This window comes from Ctenopharyngodon idella, chromosome 20 (genome assembly GCF_019924925.1).
Source record: "Ctenopharyngodon idella isolate HZGC_01 chromosome 20, HZGC01, whole genome shotgun sequence".
Taxonomy (NCBI): Eukaryota; Metazoa; Chordata; class Actinopteri; order Cypriniformes; family Xenocyprididae; genus Ctenopharyngodon; species Ctenopharyngodon idella.
Genome location: NC_067239.1, coordinates 25,891,522 through 25,917,582, shown reverse-complemented (window position 1 = coordinate 25,917,582; position 26,061 = coordinate 25,891,522). Strand labels below are relative to the sequence as shown.

Here is a 26,061-nt window from a genome sequence, read left to right as displayed (position 1 = left end):
TTGAATAAAAATAAAACACTGTTTAGTATGTTTTTTAAGCCTGTTTGTTTACGAGGACACAGGAAGTGTCCTCATAAACCATGTTTATGTTTTAATAACCATGTCATTATACACATTTGTGTTGTCATAAATCATACACGCACGCACACATATATATATATATATATTTATATATATATACACACACATATATTTTAATACTTACAAATACATAATATAAAATTGCATAAATTATTTTTGAACTGACCAAAGTATTTCAAGGGACAAGGTTACATTAAAAACATACATTTTTTTAACATTAGACATTTTATGTTAAATCCCCTATTGTTTTATATAGAATTGTTCTGTAGTCTGTAAAGTATTTTATGCAATTATGTCAGAAGTAACTGTAATTAAAGTACAGAAAAATTAAGAGTAATTTTTCAAGTGAAAAATAATTAAATTACAGTAATTCATTACTTAGTAATGCTTTACTCCCAACACTGAAAAACAGAATATAAAAGCAATAACTGAAAGATATTCAGTTATTATAAAGCATCTCTACAGCTTGATGTTTGTCTGGCAAAAGGTTACATGCTATGTAAAATTCCATATTGTAATGTAACATAATAATGTACAGTGTCTAAAACTGGCAAAACTACTATAATGCATGTATGGTGTGGAATTAGATTAACTTACCTGGCTTTTTGCCCTCTGTGACATTTTCCTCCACTTTCAGCTCTTCTAATTAAAGTTGTTTGAGAGAGAAATTGAATTTTTTTACTCATTTCAGCATATAATAAGAAGTGCTGCTGTAGCAAATCTTTAAATGACATGGCAAATACTTTCAGTCAAAGATAAATATCTGTTAATGTGACATTTAGTTTTCAGGGTTGTTTTAAGGTGACATGACAAAGCTCAGCTCTCAGAGGAATCATTTTTTACATGCAGTAGACCTATCTGCAAACATCCTCTGAGGTAGAGTTGAAGACTTGAATTGTAAAGTAATGGCGACCTTCAAAAGTTACTTTAAATGGATGAAAACCAGGCTTGTGAATAAAAAAAAAACAAGTCACTTGAGACCTTGGCGGGATTACATAATATTCAGAGATTTCCCAAGGAGAAACACATTATATATTATATTAAATTATAATATATATATATATATATATATATATATATATATCATACATATACGTAATACATATATTAAAGAGAATTCCTTGGTGAACTATAATAGTAAGAAATGGTCATCTGAAGAGTATGCAAGTAAGTGCCACTGAAATGACACAAATGCTGCATTTGCAGGTATTCACAGTGAAACTCTGGGGATTAATATTCAGTAATATTACTGATTTGATTGGATGAGAACTGAATTGAGCTGGATGATGATATTACTGTTTTCTGCAGTGCTGTTTTATTGCTGATTCGCTTTAGTTTCATGTTTCATAAACAAACTAAATCAACACTGAACTGACTTCAGCTGAAAAATGACACTGTTGTCTATTTTAAAGCTGCCTTACAGCTGAATTGAATTCTGTTTCCATCACTGATTATTTCCGTTTATCACTGCTTTGAAACAATCTGCGCTGTAAGTACTAAATTAAGGTGATTTGACTTGATTGTCCTTATCAAAGTGATTTGCCAAAGCATGTTACATTAAATACAGAAGGAATCAGTAAATAGACATAAAAACTGAGGAAATTCACTAAGATCTTGTGCTGTTTTCCCATAAAATACCTCATTCTCAACCTCCTCAAAACAAGAGTTTAAGTCTTATCTTGCACAATGTTGCTTTTTAAGTAAATGTATCTTGGTTTAAGGATGTGTAAAGTGTAAATGTTGTTTATATTATGTTTATGTGTTTTAATATGCTTTAATACAAACCATGTGCACATTCATAAGTCAACACCATTGCTGAGTATTTTCTCTTTAAAACTGCAGTGATCTAAAGACAGTTTCAAAAACGGGGTTTGAAATCGCTGGTGTTTCTGACATCACAAACTACCTTGTAACCAATCACGTCAATGTGCCGGCGGGCTTTAGCATATATTAACTATGCCGTGAAGCCGGGCTCTACTGGTATTTTTTCTGTTGATATGAAAAAACGGGTAGATTTAGCAATATAGTGGGTGTATGATGTATATTACGATGTTATTATGAACTAAATGCCTTTCTCCACTGATGTTCTAAGTTGTTTAATGCATTTCTAAGAATACTGATTGTTAGAAGACAGCTGTCTGACTCGTGAATAGGAATATGGTTTGTGTAACATTAGCAACATATTATTAGCTGTTTGATAACGTAGTCAATCAAAAGGCTAATCATATTAATTACCGTTATGTGTCCGACGTTGTAAAAAGCGATTCCATTGTGCAGTGTTTACCTCAGTAAGTTGACCGAGTGGATCTCTGAGCTTATGCGAGTGAGTGGAGGCGGGGCTAATTAGCATATCCATAGATCCACGTATATTAAATGAAGCAAGGGTGTAGAATTACATTCAAATTTCTTTGCAGGAAAAAATATGTCATTTTGGTGATCAAATATGAGTTTTAAGGGATAAAATTATGACTACAGAGGGACTTTAACTATTTTTTGGAGAATAAGAGCCAGGGTTTTTACTGAAATAACATGCACTAAAGTGCCACAACGGTTAGTAAATTGACCTTGAGTCTCTAACAAACAAGTCAAGTGATTTGTGTTAAAGAAGTAGTCTGGAGTTACAGTGGAAGAGTGAGGAGGAGTTAGGAGTTCACACAGGGCCAACCAGCCAGCAGCATTAGTGTATTAATAGCTGCATTTCATTTGTAATTTCACTAATGCTGTTTAAAAATAGTTTAATCTCTTTGGTTTAAGTGGGAACCATAACCTAGAATAGTAACAACGTGGTTCATTGTTTTCCAGTGAATTATTGCGGCTCAGTTATTGAAACTGTGATGTTAATACATCCGGTGAATAAGGAATTGTACCTCAGTGTTGCCTGGAAATTTTTGAAGTTCTCCCAAGTTCTACAATATGCAGGTATGCATGATCACTATGGACGCTGAAGAAAGCATTTCTAAACCTATAGTCAGCAGATGTTGCTTACACAAATGCATGCATTTGATTATTGCTTTTGACTTATGAATGATTATGTACAGCGCTATATGAAGCACAAAGGACAAATTTAATCTCAAGCTTCACATCACACTTCACAGATGTCAGAAAACCTCTGAACTTACTTGCTGGTGCTGGTGCCTCAGCTGGTTTCTCTGAAGACAGAAATTTTATTTTTAAAGGGATAGTTTGTGTAAAATGAACACTCATTTTCAGTATTTACTCACCCATGTGTTGTGGAATTAAGGAATAATAACATAATAGATTAGAATATAATCACTAAAATCACAAATTTATGAGTAAACTGCTGTAGAAATCATTCAGATCTTCGTCAGATCTTTTCAAATTAAATGGCTGATCCACTTCACAAAGCCAGTTTCCAATTCTTGAGTTCAACTCAGATGACATGAGGGTGAATAAATAATGACAGAATTTTAATTTTTGGTTGACTTATCCCTTTTAAATGCTGTCTATATAGTCAGCAGCACACTAGTTTTTGAAACAGAGCTATAGTCTGCTTCATACCTTGGGTTTCTTCAGATGTTTTCTTCTCAGCTGGAACAGGTGTTCCTGAAGGTGAAGGAGAATATTGCTCATTACATGATCTATTTTATTTTTTATTTGCACAATAAGTGAATGTGACACAATCATAATTGCACTTCAAGTGTGCATGCTAAGTCCTTTAATCAAGTTTAAAATCAGAGTTATTTCTATTCTTAATGTGTCAGGAAAACATGCTCAGTTATGTGATTACATAGTCATGGAGCAGAACATGAATGGTACACTTCCTGTCATGAAAATATAGAAATTCTGTCATGACTCCATCTGAAGTTATATTACTTGACAGATCCAATTTTCTTGTGCCAGCTTGTTTTTTCTTGATCCATCTTACAATCATCTATGCAGTAAGTTCTCTGCGCTTTTACAAAAGCAAATAAAACATGTACTGGTGTTCACAACACAAAGCATCCATTGGGAAATTAATATAAAAACAACTCCTTTTGTCATGCATATCTATTTCATCCTGATAGCAGACAGGAATAGAACTCTACATAAACCTTCTATGGATCCAGGCTTGTTAGCCATGAAAATCAGTTTTTGTCTCTCTTTTCTGAGGGGAAATTCAAAGATACAGAGATGTCTTTTTGGGCTTTTTATAATGCAACGTTAAAAACAGTCATTAAAACTTACCCACAACTTCTTCTTTAATGGCTTTTTTGGCTTTTGGTGCTGATGTGGCCTTCTTCTTTACTAATGTTCAAACAATAATCAAACAAATTACACTGATGCTATACAGTATACAACACAACACTGAAAAAAATCCAACTCCATAGTACATTGTCACATTTAAGGCAGCATTTACACTTACATTTTTAATTTAAGCAAATTGATTGATTGATTTTTGCAGTAAAAACTATTTTAAGTATCTCTGCTTTATCACTTTCACTTTTAGTCTTGCTTGTCAATTGCAGTAAACAGGAATTGCTAGCTCTTGCAGTATTTGATGTGTTAGTCCTTACAGAACATCAATGTACTAAAGCACATAAATATTGTATACTGGTTTCCCGTCAAGAAGTCAAGCTTTGCACGTAATAATTCTAAACAGTCCATTAGCAATCTAAAATGTAGTCACCTATCTCTCAAGATGAACAAAATCATTCATTAAATTTAGATGTTCTTTGCAGGATTATTGATTGAAATATCCACTAGAACAAACTTGTGTCTTCAACACATTCAGAGCAAGATAGCAAGTATTACTAATAAAGTTCTGTCGTGAAACTCTAGATGGCACAGGCTAATAGGTCCTTTAACTCAACCTGCTTGTAATCACATCGTTATAGGGCACAGCTGATTGGTTCCTGCTGTATTAGTAGCCAATGAGCTCACTGCTCAACCTTCAAAATACTTTGGTAGCATTGCCTTAGCAGTGCAGCGTGCTTCACAGAGTTGTCATGACAGAATTACATTTATAAACAAATTTCTTAAAAACAGGTAGGTAATCTTGTAAGTCAACAGTGTTTGATGAGTTTAATATGCAGTATTAAAGGGTTAAATATGAGCAAAAGTAAAAGTTTTTTTTTTTTTTTAAGTTTTAAGGAAGCACCACCTAATACTTTACAATAAAATAACTTACCCTCTGCAGTGGGCTTCACTTGCTTTACAGCTTTCTCTTCTTCCCATGTAGAGACACACACACAAAAAAAAGAGTATAGATTTATAGGATGTATTATGAAAAAAGTAATATTTATCAATATCCGTATGTCACATCTTACACTGCAAAAACTGATTTTCTTTTGTCTTATCTTCCAGTACAAACATCTAAATATTCTTAAATCAAGATACATTTACTTGAGAAGCAAAATGACAGAAGATAAAGTCTCCTTTTCTGAAAAAATCTATCAAAATTAAGCAAGTTTTTGCTTAAAGGCCCGCTGAAGTGTCTTAAAACGGACGTAATTTCAACTGAAACAGGAAGACAGGGCGGGACATATCGAACAGCCCAGCCCCATTTTAAAAATAGCCAATAGCACTTTGTTTATACCACAGCTCGGCCAGAGCCGTTAAACGTTAATCTCCAACCGTTTCTCCTCCTATTGCCCTCTATATCACTTTAAAATACAGCATTATGTGCAGAATTCAACTGGGTCCGATACCTTTTGTGCCTGGGCCAGAGCAGACTGTGCTCGCACTGCGGCAGTTCACATGACACTTCATTTGCGTCAATGGAAAGCATATTTACACTGTCTGAATCGTTCCCTATTCTCTATTTTGTGCATTATGTGTCATTCACCATGTAGAAACTAGTAAATGTGTGAACAAATGACCGATTTCAGCCACAGCAGTGTCTGTTAATAGTGTAGGAGGGGGTGGGACACTTCAGATTCTAGAGAGCATTTGATTGGACAGAAGATCTGACGAGAAGCAAGAAGCAGAGACCATTACATTTACTCTCAGCAAAACTCTGAGGTTCTGTCCAACACTTAAAAAAAACAGCTGGGCAGAACATGACATTTATGAGATTGCCACAGGGCAGCTAACAGGCACCTGCCTATGAAGCGAGACAAATATCATCCAGTGTGAAATATTATAACTGTAACCAAATTCTAAACATCAATTTTACGACACAGTTAAACCTCTTTCTGTGAGTATTAAAGGAACTAGTACAAGAGAATAATACAAGGATTAAGACTTCTTCCTTCTTTCATAACATTAAGCTTTTGAGTATGAAAAGTGTGTTTATGTTTGTACTGTATGTATAATCATATGTGAGGTTACCTTTGTATTTGGTTGTTGTTACTTTTGCCTTCTTTGTTACTGCAGGCTCTATAGTAAGAAAATGATGTAGAAAAACATTTAGGATTCATGATTCCTGGATGCCTAACAACCAGATTGGTAGTAATAATTGTTTTCAAGATAGCCTTACAACTCTATTTATTCTCCATTTATTTAATAAAGCATCTGTTTTGCACAGGTAAATTCAGGATATATTTTTTTATGATGGAATAATTAATAACTGGATCAATGTATTTAAATTTATAATAATTCAAAATGTAATATTAAATTATATATATAATATAGTATAAATAAAATGCAACAATAAAATCTATACCTTTCTTAGAGGTAGGTTTTGCCTTTTCTTTAGTGATCACTCGCTCTGTAAAAGAGGAAATTATAAGCTATTGCTCATTAATATAAAACTACTGCTACTGTAAGTCAGTTCCTGAACCATAATTACCTGTCCTTTTTGGCTTCTCCTTCACAGCTGCTCGCTCTAAGTTATAAAAATTGATTTATTTAGTATGAAAATAGATCTAAAATTAAAATTTGGCCATCATTTTTCTATTGTCCTTACCTTTCTTTGCCACTGAAGGTTTTACTTTGTCTTTAGTAACTGTGGGCTCTTGAACACATAATAAAATATAAATGCACAGATTCAGACAGACAGACAGACAGACAGAGAGATAGATAGATACATACATACATAGATAGATAGATAGATAGATAGATACATAGATAGACTAGTTCTCACCCTTCTTCGCAGGAGCTGCTTTGGCTTTTTCTTTTGGTGCAGCTGGTTCTGAAATTAGAGGTCGGAGGTTATTACTTGCTTCAGGTCTGTTTACATGTTAATGTGACTAGACAAAAATAGTGCATCCTTACTACAGGCACTAAATCAAGACAAATTACTACCTTTCTTTTGAGTGGCTTTTTTTGGCTTTGGCTTAGTAGCTTCCGGTTCTTAAGCAAAGAAAACATTAAATCAGATTTAATAAAAAAAATGACAAATGGCAAATATATAGAATTAAAATTCAGATATATTATGAGATCAACACCTTTCATTATAGTAGGAGCTTGATGAGTCGTTAAAATAGGAACTTCTGATTCTGAAAAACACATTGATAACTGTAATGTTAAAAAAGCTTGTAATGCAGTGATATATTAATTCTTCAGACACCTTCAGTAAGGTCAAAAACATACTGAAACTGACAGACTTTTTTTTTTTTTTGGCATTGACAGCCACATAATTTATTCAGAAAATAACAGATGTCAATGATTTTGATGAATCTATTTGAATTAATATAGTTTTGAACACCTGGAATAGCCGATGGTGGTAATGGGCTACTTGTAACGATATGATGCACTGTAAGATAAAGGAATTTCAGGGTATTAAAAGATGTTCAAACGATGTTTAAAGGTGTTTTTATGTTAAAGTACATTAAGTTACAGTAACTATAGGTGACTGCAATACTCACCATACCAGCCAGGGGGCGCTGGGCAGTACACAGGTGTTGGTCTGCACATAGGAACTGTTTTAAGGGATTGTGAAAAGAAAGATTGATGACAAGAGAGTTGCAACAGACTTACTGTAGATTGCATGTTATTGCTGCTGTCTTTTTGCATTACGTGAATGTAACGCAATGTAATATTAAAATCACAAGGCTATGAGTTGCACTCACGCTCCTGTAGCGGAGCTGGAGCAGCTGACACTTCCACGTCTTTTGCGGCTCTAGATCCTGTTATTAGAAGAATGGAAAGCACTGCTGTCATATCTTTAGATCAAACGGAATTTTAACATTTGCCATAAACTTAAAATCTGTCATTTACTCATTCTCATGTTGATCAAAACCTGTATGATTTTCTTTCTTTCTGCAGAACAAAAAATTAGATGTTAAGCAGGATGTTCATGCTGATGTTCATGCTGCTCTTTTCCATACAATGAAAATAAATGGTGACCCGGTAGGGTTGCACCAGCCATTCGTAAGTCCACACTAGAGGTTTAGTAACTACTAGCTATTTTGTAACTAACTCTGTAGGTCCATAATATAATTATAAAGCGACGAGAATATTTTTTTGTACTAAAAACATATTTAAATCAGTTCATGTGAGTACAGTGGCTCAATATTAATATTATAAAGCGACGAGAATATTTTTGGTGCGCCAAAAAAACAAAATAACGACTTATTTAGTGATGGCCGATTTCAAAACAATGCTTCAGGAAGCTTCGGAGCATAATGAATCAGCATATCGAATCATGATTCGGATCGCGTGTCAAACCACCAAACTGCTGAAATCACGTGACTTTGGCGCTCCGAACCACTGATTCGACACGCTGATTCATAATGCTCCGAAGCTTCCTGAAGCATTGTTTTGAAATCGGCCATCACTAAATAAGTCGTTATTTTGTTTTTTTGGCGCACCAAAAATATTCTCGTCGCTTTATAATATTAATATTGAGCCACTGTACTCACATGAACTGATTTAAATATGTTTTTAGTACATTAATGGATTTTGAGAGAGGAAATGTCATTGCTGGCTATGTAGGCCTCACAGAGCCATCGGATTTCAACAAAAATATCTCAATTTGCGTTCCGAAGATTTACGAAGGAAGATTTGGAACGGCATGAGGGTGAGTAATTAATGACAGAATTTTCATTTTTTGGTGAACTAACCCTTTAAACCACATGACTGCTGTACCACCCGTGAGCAGAAGTTGTGTTGAAATGCAGTAAATTTCAGTTTATCCTTCATTCTAAATGTTGCCTCAGGTAACTAATGGTCAAAATAACTTTCCATGAATAACATTTTATCATGAATAACACAATTGGTCTTATATTTTAACATTCAGAAACTATTTGAAATGAATAAGGATCAACAAATAAATACTGATAACATAAGAAATGACATTTATTCATTATGACTGATTTTATTTGACATGCACAACACGGACCGATGCACTATGTAGTACGGATTCGTTTTGAAGAGCCGCTAACAAAGTAATTTATTCAGATAATGTTCTCTCTAAGTGAGTGTAAATGTCAACATTATCATATATGTCTAAAGGATTCAAAGTCTGTCAGGTAAAACAAGAGCTTATTGATGCAATCAGTCACTGTTATTTTATTCCAACCGTTACTCCTGGTTGGAGGCTTCTGTAAATATTTATGAAGAGTTCCGTTTCAACTAAGTTTAATGGTGCAATGTAAAAAATATTGGCCTGGTTTCACAGACAGGGCTTAGATTAAGCCAGGATTAGACCTTAGTTCTATATAGGACATTTAAGTAGCTTTTATAAATGTGCATTGGAAAAAAGTTTCAGCTCAAAATACCCCACAGATCATTTATTATATGGTGGTTAATGCTGGTTAAAATAGGTTAGGCTAAAAAGCATTACTGTGTGCGCCCCCTTCTGGATAGATCCTTTTCACATTTCCGGGTTTCTCAGAAGCGGAAGTCGTCATAGTTGGGTAAAATTCTATCCACCTTATTCCTGACTAGCCTACTGCGTTTCAAATTATGGGTTCAACTTCCGGTTTGGTGAACTTCCATTTAAAAAAACTGAAACAAATCGTTTCAAATCAAGGTTGCCCTACAAATAAAGCTTATCCGTCAGTTTGACTGAATGAGCTGTCAATTTTTCTTTCATGTTTTATTTTCAGACATCATGAGAATAACGTAACGCTTGGTATTTTAACGTAACATGTTATACTAACAAGAATATCTATGGCAAGAGCTCTTTTTAGTCGCTGCTTTTTATCCTCGTGATTATTTTCTTTTGTCCCATTGCATACCGCTGTAATAGTATGCTGCACATTTGTGGTCTGTTCTCCCGATATAATTTTTACAATATATCCCATTAATAATTCACTGGAATGCACAAAGAATCTCGTTTTTCTCCTCAAAGCCTCGCGTCTCTTTCCAAGTTGGTTTTCACAGGTAAATACAATTTATTATCTGTAAAAATGATGGAAATCACTTTGAAATAGTATCATGCAATGCTGAAGTTCATGAACATTTTTTATTAAGGCAACGTATATTATATAATACAGATATATATCACTATAGTTATTAATATTTAACCCGTCCGTTATTGCGGTGGAAAGAATCGCGCTTTTTCATGGCCTGTTGAAAGTACCTTGTTGATGCTTTTACACTTTTAAATGTCCTTTTAATGTTCGATGGTTGAAGGGTGAGTAGAATAATGTCATCTCATTGTACCCAGTTTAAAAATAAAACGTATTATTGTGTTCATAGAGCGAGCCTTTCACTGACTGTTTACAGCTTAACGCTTCCATTTGCTCAAATAGTTAAAGAAAAACTCCACAATAGTGTTTTCACAACTTTCAAAAAGAGGAAAAAAATAGAGAGCGATTGATAACGACAATCAGAAGAGAGAACGATGTCATTTTTACTGCCACTCCCATAGCCGCTGTATTAGAAACACCCTCACAGCAGCGTTAACTAGATTTTTGTAATTTGATGCAAAGGTAATATAATACTAAGTATAGTGTTATAAATGTACCTACGTTTTAAAAAAAATGAAAATATAAAAAACTTGGCAGGATTTACGATACTGATGAACGTTAAAACGCATCATCCCAGTCTGTGAAAAGGGTCTATTTGAGTGTGGATCGCCTGTATTCGTCGTCATACTGCATGAACCGAACCGTGACATCCGTACTGTGACGGTTTGGGACAAATACATGTACCGTTACACCCCTACTTGTCAAATTTGCCCCTATTTGGGTGTGAGCAAACACACACCGTTTTTGTGTGTGTTCCTTTAAATGCAAATGAGCTGCTGCTCCCAGCCCTTTCTAGAAGAGGGCGGAGCTTTAACAGCTTCTGTTGCTCAACAAGAACAAAGCTGGAGAATCTCACACAGCCAAAATCAAGATTGTCAGTAACGGTGTTCAGCCTTACATTGTTCAAACCGGAGTCGGACACTGATGGAGAGACTCAGGAAGAAGTTACAACTTTTAGAATGCTCTGGACGTTTCTGAATGGTTAGTGGATAAATTTATGTAGTTGCTGTGGAGTTGATTCAACTCATCGACTAGCATGTGCCGTCATGTTAATCTTTTGTGCAAAACTAGTATGGACGCTCACTATACATAGCGTACCTGTTTGCCAAACAGAGCCATACACACCACGCTAACGTTTATGATTGCTATCATATGCTGTGAATGGTCTAATATTTTTTCCAAAATATCGCTCGGACAGAAACGCTCCTTTTTTAGCAATCAAGCTTGCCAGGGTTAGCTTTCCAAGCTAACAAGACTCTAAATAGTGTTCTGTGCTCATTTGTGCAGCCAATGACAGTTAACATGCTTCGCTCAAACTTTTGGCGTTAAAACTAGTACACCGTTTTCGCTTGCGAAAAAAAAAAAAAAAAAGACAGAGCCATCGGTGGAAACGTGCAAATTAAGGGGTGGTAATATTATAATAAGATCCCCTTCCTACGTCACTAGGGGAGTCCAAGTTACTGGGTTGTCCTTTTTCATGTTTTCTGGGTTGGTAGATGCACCGGGGACCCGATTTTAGCACTTAAACACGGAAAAAGTCAGATTTTCATGATATATCCCCTTTAAACATGGCGGAGAGGAGAACACTTGCTGCTGTGACTGGTATTCTTTATTAGTTTATTCCACATCAGCTACATCACATTGTCTTCTCGTTAAAGTAATGCATATTTACATATATGATAAGTCATTTGAAGCGTTTTGTATGTTTTATACAGAGTGAAAATAGTCTGTATTTGACCGAAATTCCAGAATTGTCAGCAAGCTGACTAGACAGATAGCACTGTGAATGTTTATGTGGTTGTCAATTAATGGAACGCTAAATATCACTTTGGCTTAAATCGGATTTTCCCAATAAATAGGCAAGAATAAACCTGGTGTCCTCCATGATTCCTGTTCTTTCTGACAACAAAGCACTTGAATGCGATGAGCTCGTAATCACGACTTCAGAAGTGAAATGTAAGAAATTTCTGACAGCATGTGAAGGCAGCATAAGTGACCTTTACGTCAAAAATAGGTTATAATTTGCGCACAGCTGGTGCAACAGGCCCTATGGCATGTCAGTCTCCAGAAATGACTTAAAGCATTTATGCATGTGTTCTTAAATCATACTGTACCTTTATAAGTTGTTTTTCACTCAAAATCTTGAGTGTATATCTCATTTGTGTGATTTGAATATGTGAGTATTTAAAGACTTGGAATATAGCTTACACGTTATATGGACCACATGGTTCTTTTTTGTCATTTTAGGGGCTTGACAGCCTCTGGCTGCCAATCACATATCATGGAAAAGAGCCTGTGAACATTCAGCAAAATATTTTGTGTTCCATGGGAGAGAGAAAGTCACACAGGTTTGGAGCAACATAAGGGTGACTATATAATGACACACCTTTTATTTAAAGATGAACAATCGCTTTAAATAAGTATGATCAGATCACGTGTGCTTACTTCTCTTTTTGAGTATGTTGGCAGCCACCGCCTTTGCTTTTGGAGCTGTGGACCAGAGAACAAATATTACGTCAAGTCCGAAATATTCATGGCTATTATAACAAATCATTTGAAACATATCTTTCAGTGCATGATGATAAAACAGCAGGAACACATTGTGCTCATTGTGTACCTTTCTTTGCTTTCTCTAGTCTTGTTCTTGGAGCCTCTTTTTCTGATGAGCAAATATTAGTGAGGAGGTGAAATAAAAACTGCAATATTCTTCCACAAACAAATCCCATGTCTATATTGAATATAGGTGTGCTCTTTTATTATTTTGATCTGAGTGTGAGCTCATATACTGCACCTTTTCTCTGTTTAAGCAGGGGCTCCTTTCTCTTGGTCTCAGTTTCTGGTAAGGAAAAACACATTAAACAACAAAAAATTAGCTTCCAGATCAAAACACATATCCGTATCTCCAAATGCATTGCCACAAATTTGCTCAGCTGAAAATTAATTTTCAAACTTTTCCTTTTTCACTGTAAATAGTCTTCATGGTGTTTTCTGTCATTGCTTCAAAAGCACCATAAAGGATATTTATATGGAAATGTACTGAATTTGAATTTATGAATAAATACATTTCCTAACATGAAAAATTGGCATCTTTGAAATATCCCATAATGCTGTTGGCTCTGCTTTTTAATATTTTATTGCCTTATTGATCAGCTCTTTTAACCATTTTGCTAACATAACAGAAGAAATTGATCTTTTCAAGCATACATAAATATGTTTAATCAATATATTAGTCTAACTACTTCATTACTAGTTTTGCACAAGCTTGTTGAGCTGTTGAGCTGCTAAAGCAAGCAGTTTGCTGTAAAAATCAAACTCAAACAAAACAATTCATCACATACGTCTGCGCTCAAGGCTGACTCTTTTAGCTGTGAAATGAAAAACAGTCAGACATGAATCAGGCCAGACTGCTTTGTTTAGAGAGAGAGTTTAAAACTGTGTGCAGCAACAAGTCACTTCATGATGTCTAAATCACTCATACTGTCCTAAACATTGTTCTTGTAAAAAAAAAAAAAAAATGTATTTACCAGATTGATCAGTAGCCATGATTAATATTACAATATATTATACTCCTCTAAAAATCATCATTAGAGCTAAATACTCTGTCAAGAATTCTGAAGTGTTAGGGTTTGATTAAAAAAAAAAATCTAGATGAACAGATATGCACCAGGGGGCACTATTGTGTTTGTAAAAGCTATTAGAAGTGAGAAAAAATACAGCTATTTTACTGATATAAGATTCTCAGTGATGACCTCTAAAACAGATTACTACACTGTAAAACCTGATAAGTTATGGTAACTCAAACCATTTGAGGAAACAGTTTGCCGTAAACCATTTAAGTTTTAAAACCAATAAGTATGAGTACTGTAAACTCATATACATTGAGTTAAATTTACTTATATTTTAGTGTTGGTTTAGTCAATCATTAGAGTAAACTCAACTTAAAGATTTTAAGTTTATTTTATTCATTCAGTTTGAATTCAGGTAACAAATCTAACTAAGTCTTATAGAGGAGATCACAAGTTTTCAATAATTTATATGCTTTGAAAGCTTGAGCAAAAATATACAAACTAACAGACCATACTGTATCTACAAGTTACAGTATCTGATATTCATTTATGTTTATATAACTGTTATAAAAATGTCTGTTAAAAGCTAATTAATTCTACTTTAAGCTGCTGTTTTATTCTAATTTATTTTATTTAAAGCTATAGGCTACTATCAAGGCCAATCATAATCCTGACTACTCAAAGAAAACATACTTTAAAAGTATCTATTATTAGCTTCTCGTTGTGGTCAGTAAATGTATTACAAGCAATTATAATAGCTGCATTCAAAGTCTTTTCTGGAATAAAAGTACCTCTTTTCTTCACTTTATCAGGTTCAGCTGGAGGAAAAAAGGAGAAACAGGACAATGAGTTACAAGTAATGTAGATCTTTAATTTGTTATTCCACTAGATGGTGACTCTGAGTGAACACATTTGTCTGCTTACTACATAATATAAGAGAAATGTCTTCCACATACAGAGAGCTTATACAACAATACAAACCATAAGATGGCTTTGCATATTAGTGCCCAAAATGTGGTCTAGAAATTTCAGACATGGTTAGGGAGATGAACAAAATGTAATCTTGGAGCACAGTCTGTTATTTACTGCACCATCCTGTGAGTACAATTAAATTGTATTGTAAAATAAATAGTATTTAGTAGAAAGCAGTATGATATAAGTTTACAGTAAGGGTCAGTAAGAGCAAATACATCTAATTTATATAGTTGATAAATCAATTCAAATATGATTTTCTGTATCTGCTGATACAGAAATGACCCATGGTCCATTTCATGCATATTTTTAGCTCATACGCATCATTTACAATGATTTTTCCTGTGTACATGTGCGTGCATATGTTATCTTCATAAATTCACAGTACGTCCACCGCCTACTGATGCAAATACGCTCTTAGGTACACATCATTCACCAATCAATGATTATTTTAGAATACCATGTGCAAAATACCTCTTGGTCAGTCGTTTTTGCATGAAAAGCTCACAATATTTGTTAGAACAGAATCCACAAAGATACTGGCATGTCTCGGACTAGATCTATGCTTTAGACATGGCCAGTGTGATTTGCTATAGAATTTCTCTGTTATGCAGAAAATTGAAAATATGCCCAGGCTTTTTTTTTAAAAAAAAATGTTTTAAAACAACATGCATGATATTGACCTTGCAAGTCAATACCAAATACCTTTTTCTTCCTTTGGTTTAGTGTCTTGGGCTTTTTGAGACTCTTTATGTATTTCTGAATGCATACAAGGACAGGTAGAGGGCTCTTTTTGTTTGTCTGGATACAAACAAATGCAAAATAGTGAGTGTCATTATAGACTACAGCGATTCATTTCATTTCCGTCTTTGGAACATCGGCTGTGACGTTGTGTGTTTTTTTTTTTTTTTTTTTTTTTTAGCTAGCACAGGCAGACTTGTCAATGACATAACCAAATCAATCGCAAAAAATCCATGAAACATGAAAATGAAAAAAATTGAGAAACTGTTAAAAAAAGACAGTCTAATGAGAGATGTATTAGATTAGCCTTGTTTAAATCAACACAGGATGATAAAGATCACATTGGCAGCTAAACACAGAGATAAATGTCTTCTACAGCTTAATATATTGATGTCATTATCTATAAAACCCATAATATGCTTATGCCATCAGAGGCCAATGCCAGATTTTATGTCCATAAATCAAAATGTTATTACTAAAATTAATTTTTAAAGTGGTGGTAGTAAATCACAGGATACAAATATGACACCTTCATTATAAGTTTGGATTGCATAAATTTTTCAGAATTAATGTGACATTTTTTGATTAAATGCCACCTCATCAGTAAAGAGATTGGATTATTACAACAAGAAGGAAGCCAGCTAAAAATAAAAACAGGTTGACAACCCCGCCAACATATGGAGATTAACAATAAAGGCATGTATGAGGATACTGGCTGAGAAGCAGGGAAATGTTTTTAGCAGCTGCAAGAATTCCAAGAAGGTCTCTCTGAATAATAATTATATTGAAATTCAAAAAGCCGGTTTTGATTGTGTTGCTAACATGCTCGCGGGGAATTACAGGGAGGTGTCATTCAAAATGTCTTTAACCTAAAATGCTAATGCCATTTTTGATATCAGTCAACCCTGCAGCCAAGTACATGATCTGTGTTATTAAAACAGCATGCATTCTTTCTTCCTTTGTTTTCTCACTGACCTTTGGTGCAGAAGTTTATTAGCTAATAAAATGCATTTGCTCTTAACTGATTAAGATCAGCAGGGGCATTGAAAGTCATATCCATATCCATATGACTTTGATTTGCCATTGAAACTTCATATAGTGTAACTAGGCACTATCTGTGCTGGTATAATGCTGCTCCATGTGTATTTAAAGTCACTGTCATTATTTTCTGTACAAACAAGCTGGAGGTAAAAAAAGAGTTCAGCAAATGAGTTTAATTTATTAAATAATAATATAATTAAAATAAATAAAAAATAAAATAAAATAGAAAATAAAAAAATCATGTTTGTTTACGTTCTCACAACATTGCATAAAATTTCATAAAAATGTTTTATATATATATAAAACATGGTGCATATATATATACAAGAAAAAGTATGTGAACCACTTGCAGAATCTGTGAAACTGTGCAAAATTAACAAAATAAGAGAGATCATACAAAATGCATGTTATTTTTTATTTAGTACTGTCCTGAGTAAGATATTTTACATAAAAGATGTTTACATATAATCCATAAGACAAAAAAATAGCTGAATTTATTAAAATGACCCAGTTCAAAAGTTTGTGAACCATTGATTCTTAATACTGTGTGTGGTTACCTGGATGATCTACGACTGTTTTTTTGTTTTGTGATGGTTGTTCATGAGTCCCTTGTTTGCTCTGAGCAGTTAAACTGAGCTCTGTTCTTCAGAAAAAATCTCCAGGTCCCAAAAATTCTTCAGTTTTCCACCATCTTTTGCATATTTGAACCCTTTACAACAGTGACTGAATGATTTTGAGATCCGTCTTTTCACACTGAGGACAACTGAGGGACTCAAACACAACTATTAAAAAAGGTTCAAACATTCACTGATGCTTCAGAAGGAAACACGATGCATTAAGATCCAGGGGGTGAAAACTTTTGAACAGGATGAAGAGGTCCAAATTTTTCTTATTTCGCTTGAATATCATTTTTTTTTTTCATTTAGTACTGCCCTTTGGAAGCAACAGAAGATACTTGCATGTTTCCCAGAAGACAAATTAAATACAATTTACCTTGATCTTCAAATTCCAAATGTTTTCACCCCCCATCTATTAATGCATCATGTTTTTTTCTGGAGCATCAGTGAATGTTTGAACCATTTTTAAAAGTCGTGTTTGAGTCCCTCAGTTGTCCTCAGTGTGAAAAGACGGATCTCAAAATCATTCATTCACTGCTGTAAAGGGTTCAAATATGCAAAAAATTCTGGAAAACTGAAGAATCTGCAGGACCTGGAGATTTTTTTCTGAAGAACAGAGCTCAGTTTAACTGCTCAGGACAAACAAGGAACTCATGAACAACCATCACACAACAAACAAACAGTCGTAGATCATCCAGGTAACCATACACAGTATTAAGAATCAGTGGTTCACATACTTATGAATGGGGTTATTTTAATAAATTCAGCTATTTTTTTTGTCTTGTGGATTATATGTAAACATCTTTTATGTAAAATATCTTACTCAGGACAGTAGTAAATAAAAAATAAAATGCATTTTGTATGATCTCCCTTATTTTGTTAAAAATATTAATATTTTCACAGATTCTGCAAGTGGTTCACATACTTTTTCTTGCAACTGTATATATATATATATATATATATATATATATATATGTAGCTATACACTTGACATTAAGCCTTGTCACGTGCTTGTCCTTTGTACAAGTAAATCTGTCATTCACTTGTCAGAGTAAAAAAGTTGCTAGTCTGGAAAAAATATGATTTTTTTTTTTTTTTTTTTTTTGTGGTGTAAATATAATTTATTCTGAAGCAATCGTTCAGAATATTGCAGCTTTGACCTATTTAAATCTGCATATTTGTGATATTTTCCCGAGGGCATTTTTTTTTTTTTACTTTTATAAAGGGTGTTTTTACCCCTAATCTTATTAAATGTATGATTCATTTTAAATTCTTACATTTTATCAATAAATTCAGTTAGAATAAGACACTATAGGGCTGTTAGCAATCAAATTAAATAATTTACAATGAAAAAATTACAACTGCATTAAATAATGTTATAAGATTGTTTTAAATATTTTTTGAAAATACAAATAAGAAATGTTGGGGGAAAATGATACTTTTAAACATGAAACTAAACCGCCATTAGGTGGCGGCAAGTGACCGTCTTAATAAGTGAGTCATTGAGTCATTCATTCAAACGATTCGTTCAGACGGCAGTTGTTTATAAATGGGTCATTGAATCATTGACTCAACCGATTCGTTCATAACGCTGAATCAAAACACGGCTGAGTGTTGCTGTGAGATACGCTGTGGTCTTTGTTTGGACTCATTTCGCTGCTGAAATGAAACAAAAACAGTCAATATTGCGTCTAAAATGTAAGTGACTTAGTATTAACTAGGCTACTTGTTTATTGAACTGTTGTATGAAATGTCTAATTTTCAATCATGATGGTATTCCGGAAGACAGCACTCTTAGTCGTGTGATGTTGCTTAACTGTATAATGTGTTATATAAAAACTCCACATTTTGAATTTTTACCAAAGTATGTTAACTGAGTTTCTTTGTGTGTGCTGCGCTCATTTGTTTCGATTAATCCTCGAGAGGCTGCGCGAGTTTCAACAGTTACCGTCAGTACATTATAGCCCATTATTATCCACTATCGATCGCCATTAGCCACTTACACTGAATGTAATAAAATCAGAGTCATTCTCGCGTTTTGATGAATCCCTAGTTATTATTTTGTTATTGACGTTTTAATCAGGCTACTTGTCCGGTCGGGCAAATACATTTCTCTTTCACTTGCCCCTTCAAAAAACAAAAACAACAACACTTGTCTCGGACAAGTGGACAAGCGTTAATGTCGAGCACTGATATATATAACACAATGTTTCTCCATTTAATGAAAATAGCAGCACTTATATTGTAACTGTGTACCGACCTTCTTTTTCAGCCTCTGCCACAGGTCTCTCTGCTTCTTTTTCCTTCACTTCCTCGGCTGTTTCAAGAAATAAAACAAACAAAACAAAAGGTGAGACTTACAGCCCAGAAAGAAAATAGAAAGACAAAAGACACAGACATGTACTTGCTTACACACATACACACACAATGCAAACTTTGATGTTCAGATCTTTTTTGTACTTTGTTTGTGCTTTCTGTGAAGACTGTTCAACCCCATGGGTCAAAATGGATCTCTTCAAGTCCCACATTTTAGCTTTCTCTCCCCTACCAGCAGGCTTCTTTCTCTCAGCAGGGATTTATTCTGTTGTGTGAAACATATCTAATGATGTTCTTGATAGAGGAATGACAGAGTATCTGCTGCTTGCCTGCAGGCAGGGCCGAGATTCTCATTTTTCTGGCCTCCTGTCTGCAGTAAATGGAATGGGGTGATGTTATTGCTGTAATTTTCTTTAGAGCACAACATTTTAAAGAACTAAAGTACACTAAGTAGTAAAGTCACAAAAACAAGTCAAATCTATTTGAGTTAAAATTGTCAATAAAACAGATCAGCAGAACAAAATGCTGAGATATATTTGGACACGAAAAAGACTCCTAAATAATTCTCTATAATGGGGCCAAAGCAAGCACACACAGTGCAACATGAATATCTTACAATCAGATCATATCGCTGCCATTAATTTACTGAATAAGACACTTTTTAAAATAAAGTAAAATATAATTAAAAACAAAATAAATGAAATAAAAATGAAAAATAAAATAAAATTTGGCCAAAACTTTATGCCAACACCCAAGAGAGGTGATCAGGGATGTAGTTATGGAAATTTAATGAAAGCATATTTGAAAATGCTTTTTCTATCACCTTCAAAAGCGGAGTATGGTAACAAATCTATCATTTAAAGGGTTAGTTCTCCCAAAAATGAAAATTATCCCATAATTTACTCACCCTCAAGCCATCCTAGGTGTATATGACTTTCTTCTTTCAGTCAAACACAGTCAGAGTTATATTAAAAAATATTCTGGCTCTTCCAAGCTTTATAATGGGAGTGAATAGTAACCGATATTTTGAAGCCCAAAAAAATACATCCACCCATAAATAAAATCCATACGGCTCCAGGGGGTTAATAAAGGCCTTCTGAAGTGAAGCAATGCATTTTTGTTAGTAAAATATCCATATTTATAACTTTCTAAAACAGAATCATTGGCTTCTGTACATGAGTTGATTCCGGCGGAAGAGTGAACTTTGACCTGATGCATGACGTATTGACGAATGCAAAAGCACAGAGGATAGAGCAAAACAAAACACCGGTCACGAATTAGAAGTCTAAAACGAGAATTTTTAAAGAGAAATGTCGGAGGAGATTGAGTTTGTTGCCCAGCTGTATTTGTTTGAACCGCGAGAGGCGTCTACTCTCACCTAAGCTTACGTTACTCCTACATCCTACGTTTAAGTTATAAATATTTATATTTTTCTTACAAAAATGCATTGCTTCACTTCAGAAGGCCTTTATTAACTCACTGAAGCCTTATGGATTACTTTTATGGTGGATGGATGCGCTTTTTTGGGCTTTAAAATATTGGTTACTATTCACTCCCATTATAAAGCTTGGAAGCATACACCTAGGATGGCTTAAGGGTGAGTAAATTATGGGACAATTTTCATCCTTACCCTTAAACCTAACCCTACCCACAACTTATCCCTAAAATCAGAGAGAAATAATATGTAAAAAAGAATGGTGTAGAAGCCCCTAACCCTTGTTGTAAGCCTAAACTTGACATCCACTGTAAAACCGTACCTCAAATCTGATTAGTTGATTGGAATGTTGTTCCAGGATCAACAAGGATGTTGATCGAGGAATATGTTCTACTTGGTGAAATCACTTTTACTGAGCACCAGTAAAATAATAATAAAAGTGAGAAAATAGAGAAGGAATGTTTCCTCGCCAGACGGCCCACAGGCAGATTTAGGGAGTCATGCTGTGGACTGAAGTCAAGGCTGAATCACAAAGAAATGATTTCATTTCACTTCATAAAAGCAGCGGTCAACTTAAGATCTGCATGAGCCGTATTAAATTCAGAGTATATAAACGCCCACAAACTTGACATGCATTTTTAATATGTTCATTGCTCAAACAGCAGGAGATTGAATACAAATCAATATGTTGCTGCAAAATCACTGTTGGTGAAAAACTGACTCTGAATAGATTTAACTAGAAAAGTAAAATTGGTCAAGACAAACTTTGATTGATGTCTTGACAAAACCTTGTCTAAAAGTTTAATTACATAGATACGGTTAGCAATTGCTTAGCTACACCACCAGCAACCACCTAGCAACGCCCTTGCAACAATTTAGAACAACAGTTACTGCCTGGCCTAGCTATCACTCAGAGATCTTTAGCAACCATGGTTGCTTGGGTGCTCTTGACAACATTTTCTCCTTCACCAAATGTATTTGAGACTCTCTTTAAGTATCAGTACTTCATATAGTGCAGTGCACCATGTGTAGGCTCAGTCTCGCCGTGTTCCACTGTTGTCTCTGCAGGCACAAGTACACCTCATTCTCCTGTTCCCAGACAGAAGAAGCCGCAGTCCTCTGAACTCATCTCAGCTCTGAGTATGTGATACTGCTGTGCCATACACTGTCTCAGCACGGGATTAGATTTCCATCTTGCAATACACACATTGCTTTATCCCCAATCTCCTCTCCATATTTTAATCTGATAGCCAGTAGGATCTTTTGCCCTCCGGAGGAATTCAGAAAAATTGTAGTTCAACACCATATCGATAAATCAAATAGCAGGAATAATTGGAAAGGGAGGAATACATCTCGCTGGAAGAAAATCATATTAGACCCTTGTGCTCTTTGTGCATTTATTTAATGTTAATTTTAACATGGCCGAGGTTATACCTTTCTATACTTTTTGTGCATTATTTATGATTTCATGGTGTTCAGCCAAATACCCCTGGTACCTCACCTTTTTTTCCTCCTTCCCTTTTGGGGACCTCACATATGCAGGAAAACTTTTGAGGGAAATTGAAAAATTATGCCAAAGAGTATGCAAGGGTATAAAGGCATATATCATAATTCAAATAATTATTTTGAATAAATAATTAAAATGTCTTTTAAATAAATAAATAAAACAATTATTAAATAAATTGTTAAATGTTAATGTTAAATGTTAAAACTATTTAATATGTAGGCCTATGTAACAATATAATTATCAAATTACTTATTTTAAATAATTCAAATATAAAGTAAATAATGAGAAATAATGATTATAATATAAAATTATAATATATTTATTATAATATATTTCAATAACTATTCAAAAAAATGTCAAAGTATTTTAGGGCATTTTGTACACACCTGTATATAGGCCTATATAATATTTAAAATAACTTAAATTTTTTTTAATTTAATTAAATAAAAATATGTATTTTAAATAAACAATGAAACATTATTATTTAATAAATTTAATAAATAATAATAAATACATAAACATTATTAAATATAAATTACAATAAACGGTCTCTTTTAAAAGAAGAGTTTCATATATATTTAAAGGGATTCAAGGTTTAATTAAAGAGGTCAAACACCTTCAATCTGTGCGATGTCTTGTATTCGTCATTTGTAAGTGTTTTGGATTAAAGCATCTGCTAAATTAATAAATGTAAACGTATAGGTTATTTGTAAGTTCAGTTGCACAATTTGTCTTTTTACAACATAGACCAGTGCAGAACATCAAGCAACTAGACACACACCAGCATCATCCTATTGATCCTAATGTTGTGGAGTAGATAGAAAATGAGCCATAAGGAAGTCTTTGGAGATCAAAGTTTGAGTCCTAAGGGTCTTCTCAACCCTCACATCTACGGCCACACACACACTCATGCCCTTTTCTTCCCTCATCCACCACCATCAGACCTTCACTGCATGTTGTAAAACACCACTCCTCCACAGTCAATAACCTTGAAGCTCATTAGTGTTGGCATAATTTTCTCATTTTAATTCTGGTGCATTTTATATGCTTCATGCAAGCAAACTGTTGCCATGTTTGTTACCTTTAGGGACCGGTTCTGGTTCTGGTGCTTTTTCCGTAATTTTCACTTCCTCTGCACTTTCTTCCTTTTCATCTTTTATCTCTTCTTCCAGGGTTGTTGTGTCTTTGAAAGAAAAGAAAACATATTTATAAGGCTTGCCAGAGAGATCACAAGAAGTCTTTGTGATTTTGTTTCGAATCTAACATGTCTTTACAGCCTTCAGTAAAATTCAATTAGTGATAAAACGGATTTTTCCATTTTAAGCATTTACTAGTGAGATGACAATGCTTTTCATACTGAGCATTTTGAAAATAGACTAGGCCTATACCTTGAACTGTTTCTTTCATGTCCACATCCTCTTTGGCTTCAGAAGCTGTTGTATCACATAGATGAGTTACACACATGACAAAGTCAGCAGAGGCCTTAATGGGTAACAATTTATTTTCCTTTGACCTATTATTCTTGATCTCTGCCAAGCCATTTTGGCGCAGCTATAAGATTTTCCCTTTGTTGGTGGGTAGATTGCATTAGTGTTTTACAAAGAGATATAATCAGATTTAATTTACGTAACTTTTTTTTTTTTTTTAATTATTGTATTGAGACTGATCCTTCAAAATTCATTAGCAACATCAGTGGCGAGTTAAGAGCTGGAACAGGTGGTTTAGCTTTGTGCAGAGTGAATTAGCAAATCAGCTAAATTAAGTTAGCCGGGTAAAGTCAAGCGGCTCTATTTTAGCTACCATTAGTAAAAAGCATAAGCAGTATACATACCTTAGAAAATAGCTTATTAATAGCTGCTATGCCAAGACAACGACTATGAGCACTATTCTTAACTGTTTACTCATTCAAGCCACAGTAACCAATATTGACCTTTATTTAGCTTAATCTGTTTCCTGTTTCTGTTTTCCTTGATCATCCAGAACTTTGATGCCCTTGAATGACCTCTTTCGAGACAACCGCTTGGTGACAGCTGACATGAAAGCAGTCTCTCATGGATTCTACCCATTTCACTGGCAGCTGAACAGCAATACGCCAGCTGCTGTTCTTTGATCCACCCAGCATGAATTAGACTTCAAGCACTAACTCAAATGGGGTCCTTTCCTACCAGCGTATTTGGAAATGTATGGTAGCAAACTTAGATTAAACTATTTTTATGTGGCAGCAAAACGATGTCTGAATTATTTTTGTATTTGGTTCAAATTGAGCAAACCTATAGGCAGCACATTCAAATTATATAGTTTTTTTTTTTTTTCTTTTTTTTGAAAATTAAAGTCCCCCTGTAGTCAATAATTTTATCCCTTAAAACTCATCTTTGATCACCAAAATGACACATTTAAACATTGTTTTCATGTGAAAAAAATTCTTAATGCTTGAATGTAATAATAGCTTGAATGTAACTCTACACCTTTGCTTCATTTAATATACACGGATCTATGAATATGATAATTAGCACCGCCTTCACTCACACAAGCTCAGAGATCCACTCGGTCAACTTTACTGAGGTAAACGCTGCACAATGGTATCACTCTTACAATGTCGGACACATAATGGTAATTAATGTGATTAGCCTTTTGCTTCACTACGTTATCAAACTGCTAATGTGTTGCTAATGCTACACAACCATTTCTTAAAGCATATTAAAAACACCACTTAGACACACAAACAACATTAAAAACTTGATTTTCACCACAGGGGGACTTTAAATTAGACTGATATTACAATTAGAGATGGGAATCATAAAGAATTCTTAAGAATTTTTGTTAATGAATGATTATTGTTCTTTAACGGTTCCACCGTTTAGCACTTGTAAAGAATAAATATTTAGAAAAAAAGAAATGCAATGTTATTGCCAAATGATATAATTAAAAGATCTTTGCAAACAGATCTTGCAAAAGATGTGTTTACACAAACTTTGCTGAAATATGTTTAAAACAATACTTGACAAACAAAAATTTGTTAAAGGGATAGTTCACCCAAAAATGAAAATTTTGTCATCATTTACTCACCCTCAAGTTGTATGAGATTCTTTCTTCTGTTGAACACAAAAGAAGATATTTTAAAGAATGTTGGTAATCAAACAGTTGACGGTAGCCATTCACTTCCATAGTATTTTTTTTTTACTACTACGGAAGTCGATGGCTACCGTAAATGTCTGGTTACCAACATTCTTTAAAATATCATCTTTTGTGTTCAACAGAAGAAAGAAACTCATACAGGTTTGGAACAACTTGAGGTTGAGTAAATTATGACAAAATTTTCATTTTTGGGTGAACTATCCCTTTAACAAATTCCATTCATTATTTTTATAAAATACTAATGACAAAAAAAGTACTAAATAAAGTCACTAAAAAGAGATTCATTTGTTCAGGAATCAGACTACACTGGTTGTGCTGGATGTTTTTGATTGACTAAAAAGAAATGACACGC

The 26,061-nt window shown here is 34.1% G+C and overlaps 1 protein-coding gene and 1 long non-coding RNA gene across 15 annotated transcripts in view; one reads left to right on the top strand and one right to left on the bottom strand.

Moving 5' to 3' along the window:
* Nucleotides 1–26,061, bottom strand: part of trdn (triadin) — a 57,433-nt gene that overhangs the window by 4,833 nt on the left and 26,539 nt on the right. For 4 of the 13 annotated variants that reach the window (XR_007926937.1, XM_051876216.1, XM_051876220.1 and 1 more), the window contains 24 exons: nt 23,963–24,007; nt 23,656–23,757; nt 19,577–19,633; nt 15,623–15,718; nt 14,737–14,763; nt 13,718–13,744; nt 13,171–13,215; nt 12,997–13,038; nt 12,825–12,869; nt 8,034–8,090; nt 7,830–7,883; nt 7,670–7,717; nt 7,410–7,460; nt 7,267–7,314; nt 7,106–7,153; nt 6,929–6,976; nt 6,812–6,847; nt 6,686–6,730; nt 6,352–6,399; nt 5,210–5,248; nt 4,267–4,326; nt 3,601–3,645; nt 3,201–3,230; nt 679–723 (listed from right to left, as the gene is read on the bottom strand). Coding sequence is in view for 12 of the 13 variants with exons in the window: in XM_051876216.1 (XP_051732176.1) it covers nt 679–723; nt 3,201–3,230; nt 3,601–3,645; nt 4,267–4,326; nt 5,210–5,248; nt 6,352–6,399; nt 6,686–6,730; nt 6,812–6,847; nt 6,929–6,976; nt 7,106–7,153; nt 7,267–7,314; nt 7,410–7,460; nt 7,670–7,717; nt 7,830–7,883; nt 8,034–8,090; nt 12,825–12,869; nt 12,997–13,038; nt 13,171–13,215; nt 13,718–13,744; nt 14,737–14,763; nt 15,623–15,718; nt 19,577–19,633; nt 23,656–23,757; nt 23,963–24,007 (1,188 nt within the window). In the remaining variant the exon portion in view is untranslated. Of the gene's footprint in view, nt 1–678; nt 724–2,948; nt 3,023–3,200; nt 3,231–3,600; nt 3,646–4,266; nt 4,327–5,209; nt 5,249–6,351; nt 6,400–6,685; nt 6,731–6,811; nt 6,848–6,928; nt 6,977–7,105; nt 7,154–7,266; nt 7,315–7,409; nt 7,461–7,669; nt 7,718–7,829; nt 7,884–8,033; nt 8,091–12,824; nt 12,870–12,996; nt 13,039–13,170; nt 13,216–13,717; nt 13,745–14,736; nt 14,764–15,622; nt 15,719–19,576; nt 19,634–23,655; nt 23,758–23,962; nt 24,008–26,061 lie in introns of those variants that run through there. The other 9 variants (XM_051876221.1, XM_051876228.1, XM_051876224.1 and 6 more) reach the window with 8 other exon arrangements.
* Nucleotides 18,161–25,651, top strand: LOC127502833 (uncharacterized). 2 transcript variants are annotated; one of them, XR_007926938.1, is made up of 4 exons: nt 18,161–19,014; nt 19,589–19,666; nt 22,136–22,207; nt 24,555–25,651. It is a non-coding gene; the product is annotated as an uncharacterized LOC127502833 (long non-coding RNA). The 2 variants fall into 2 exon arrangements; XR_007926939.1 differs by lacking the exon at nt 22,136–22,207 and having other exon boundaries at nt 18,175–19,014.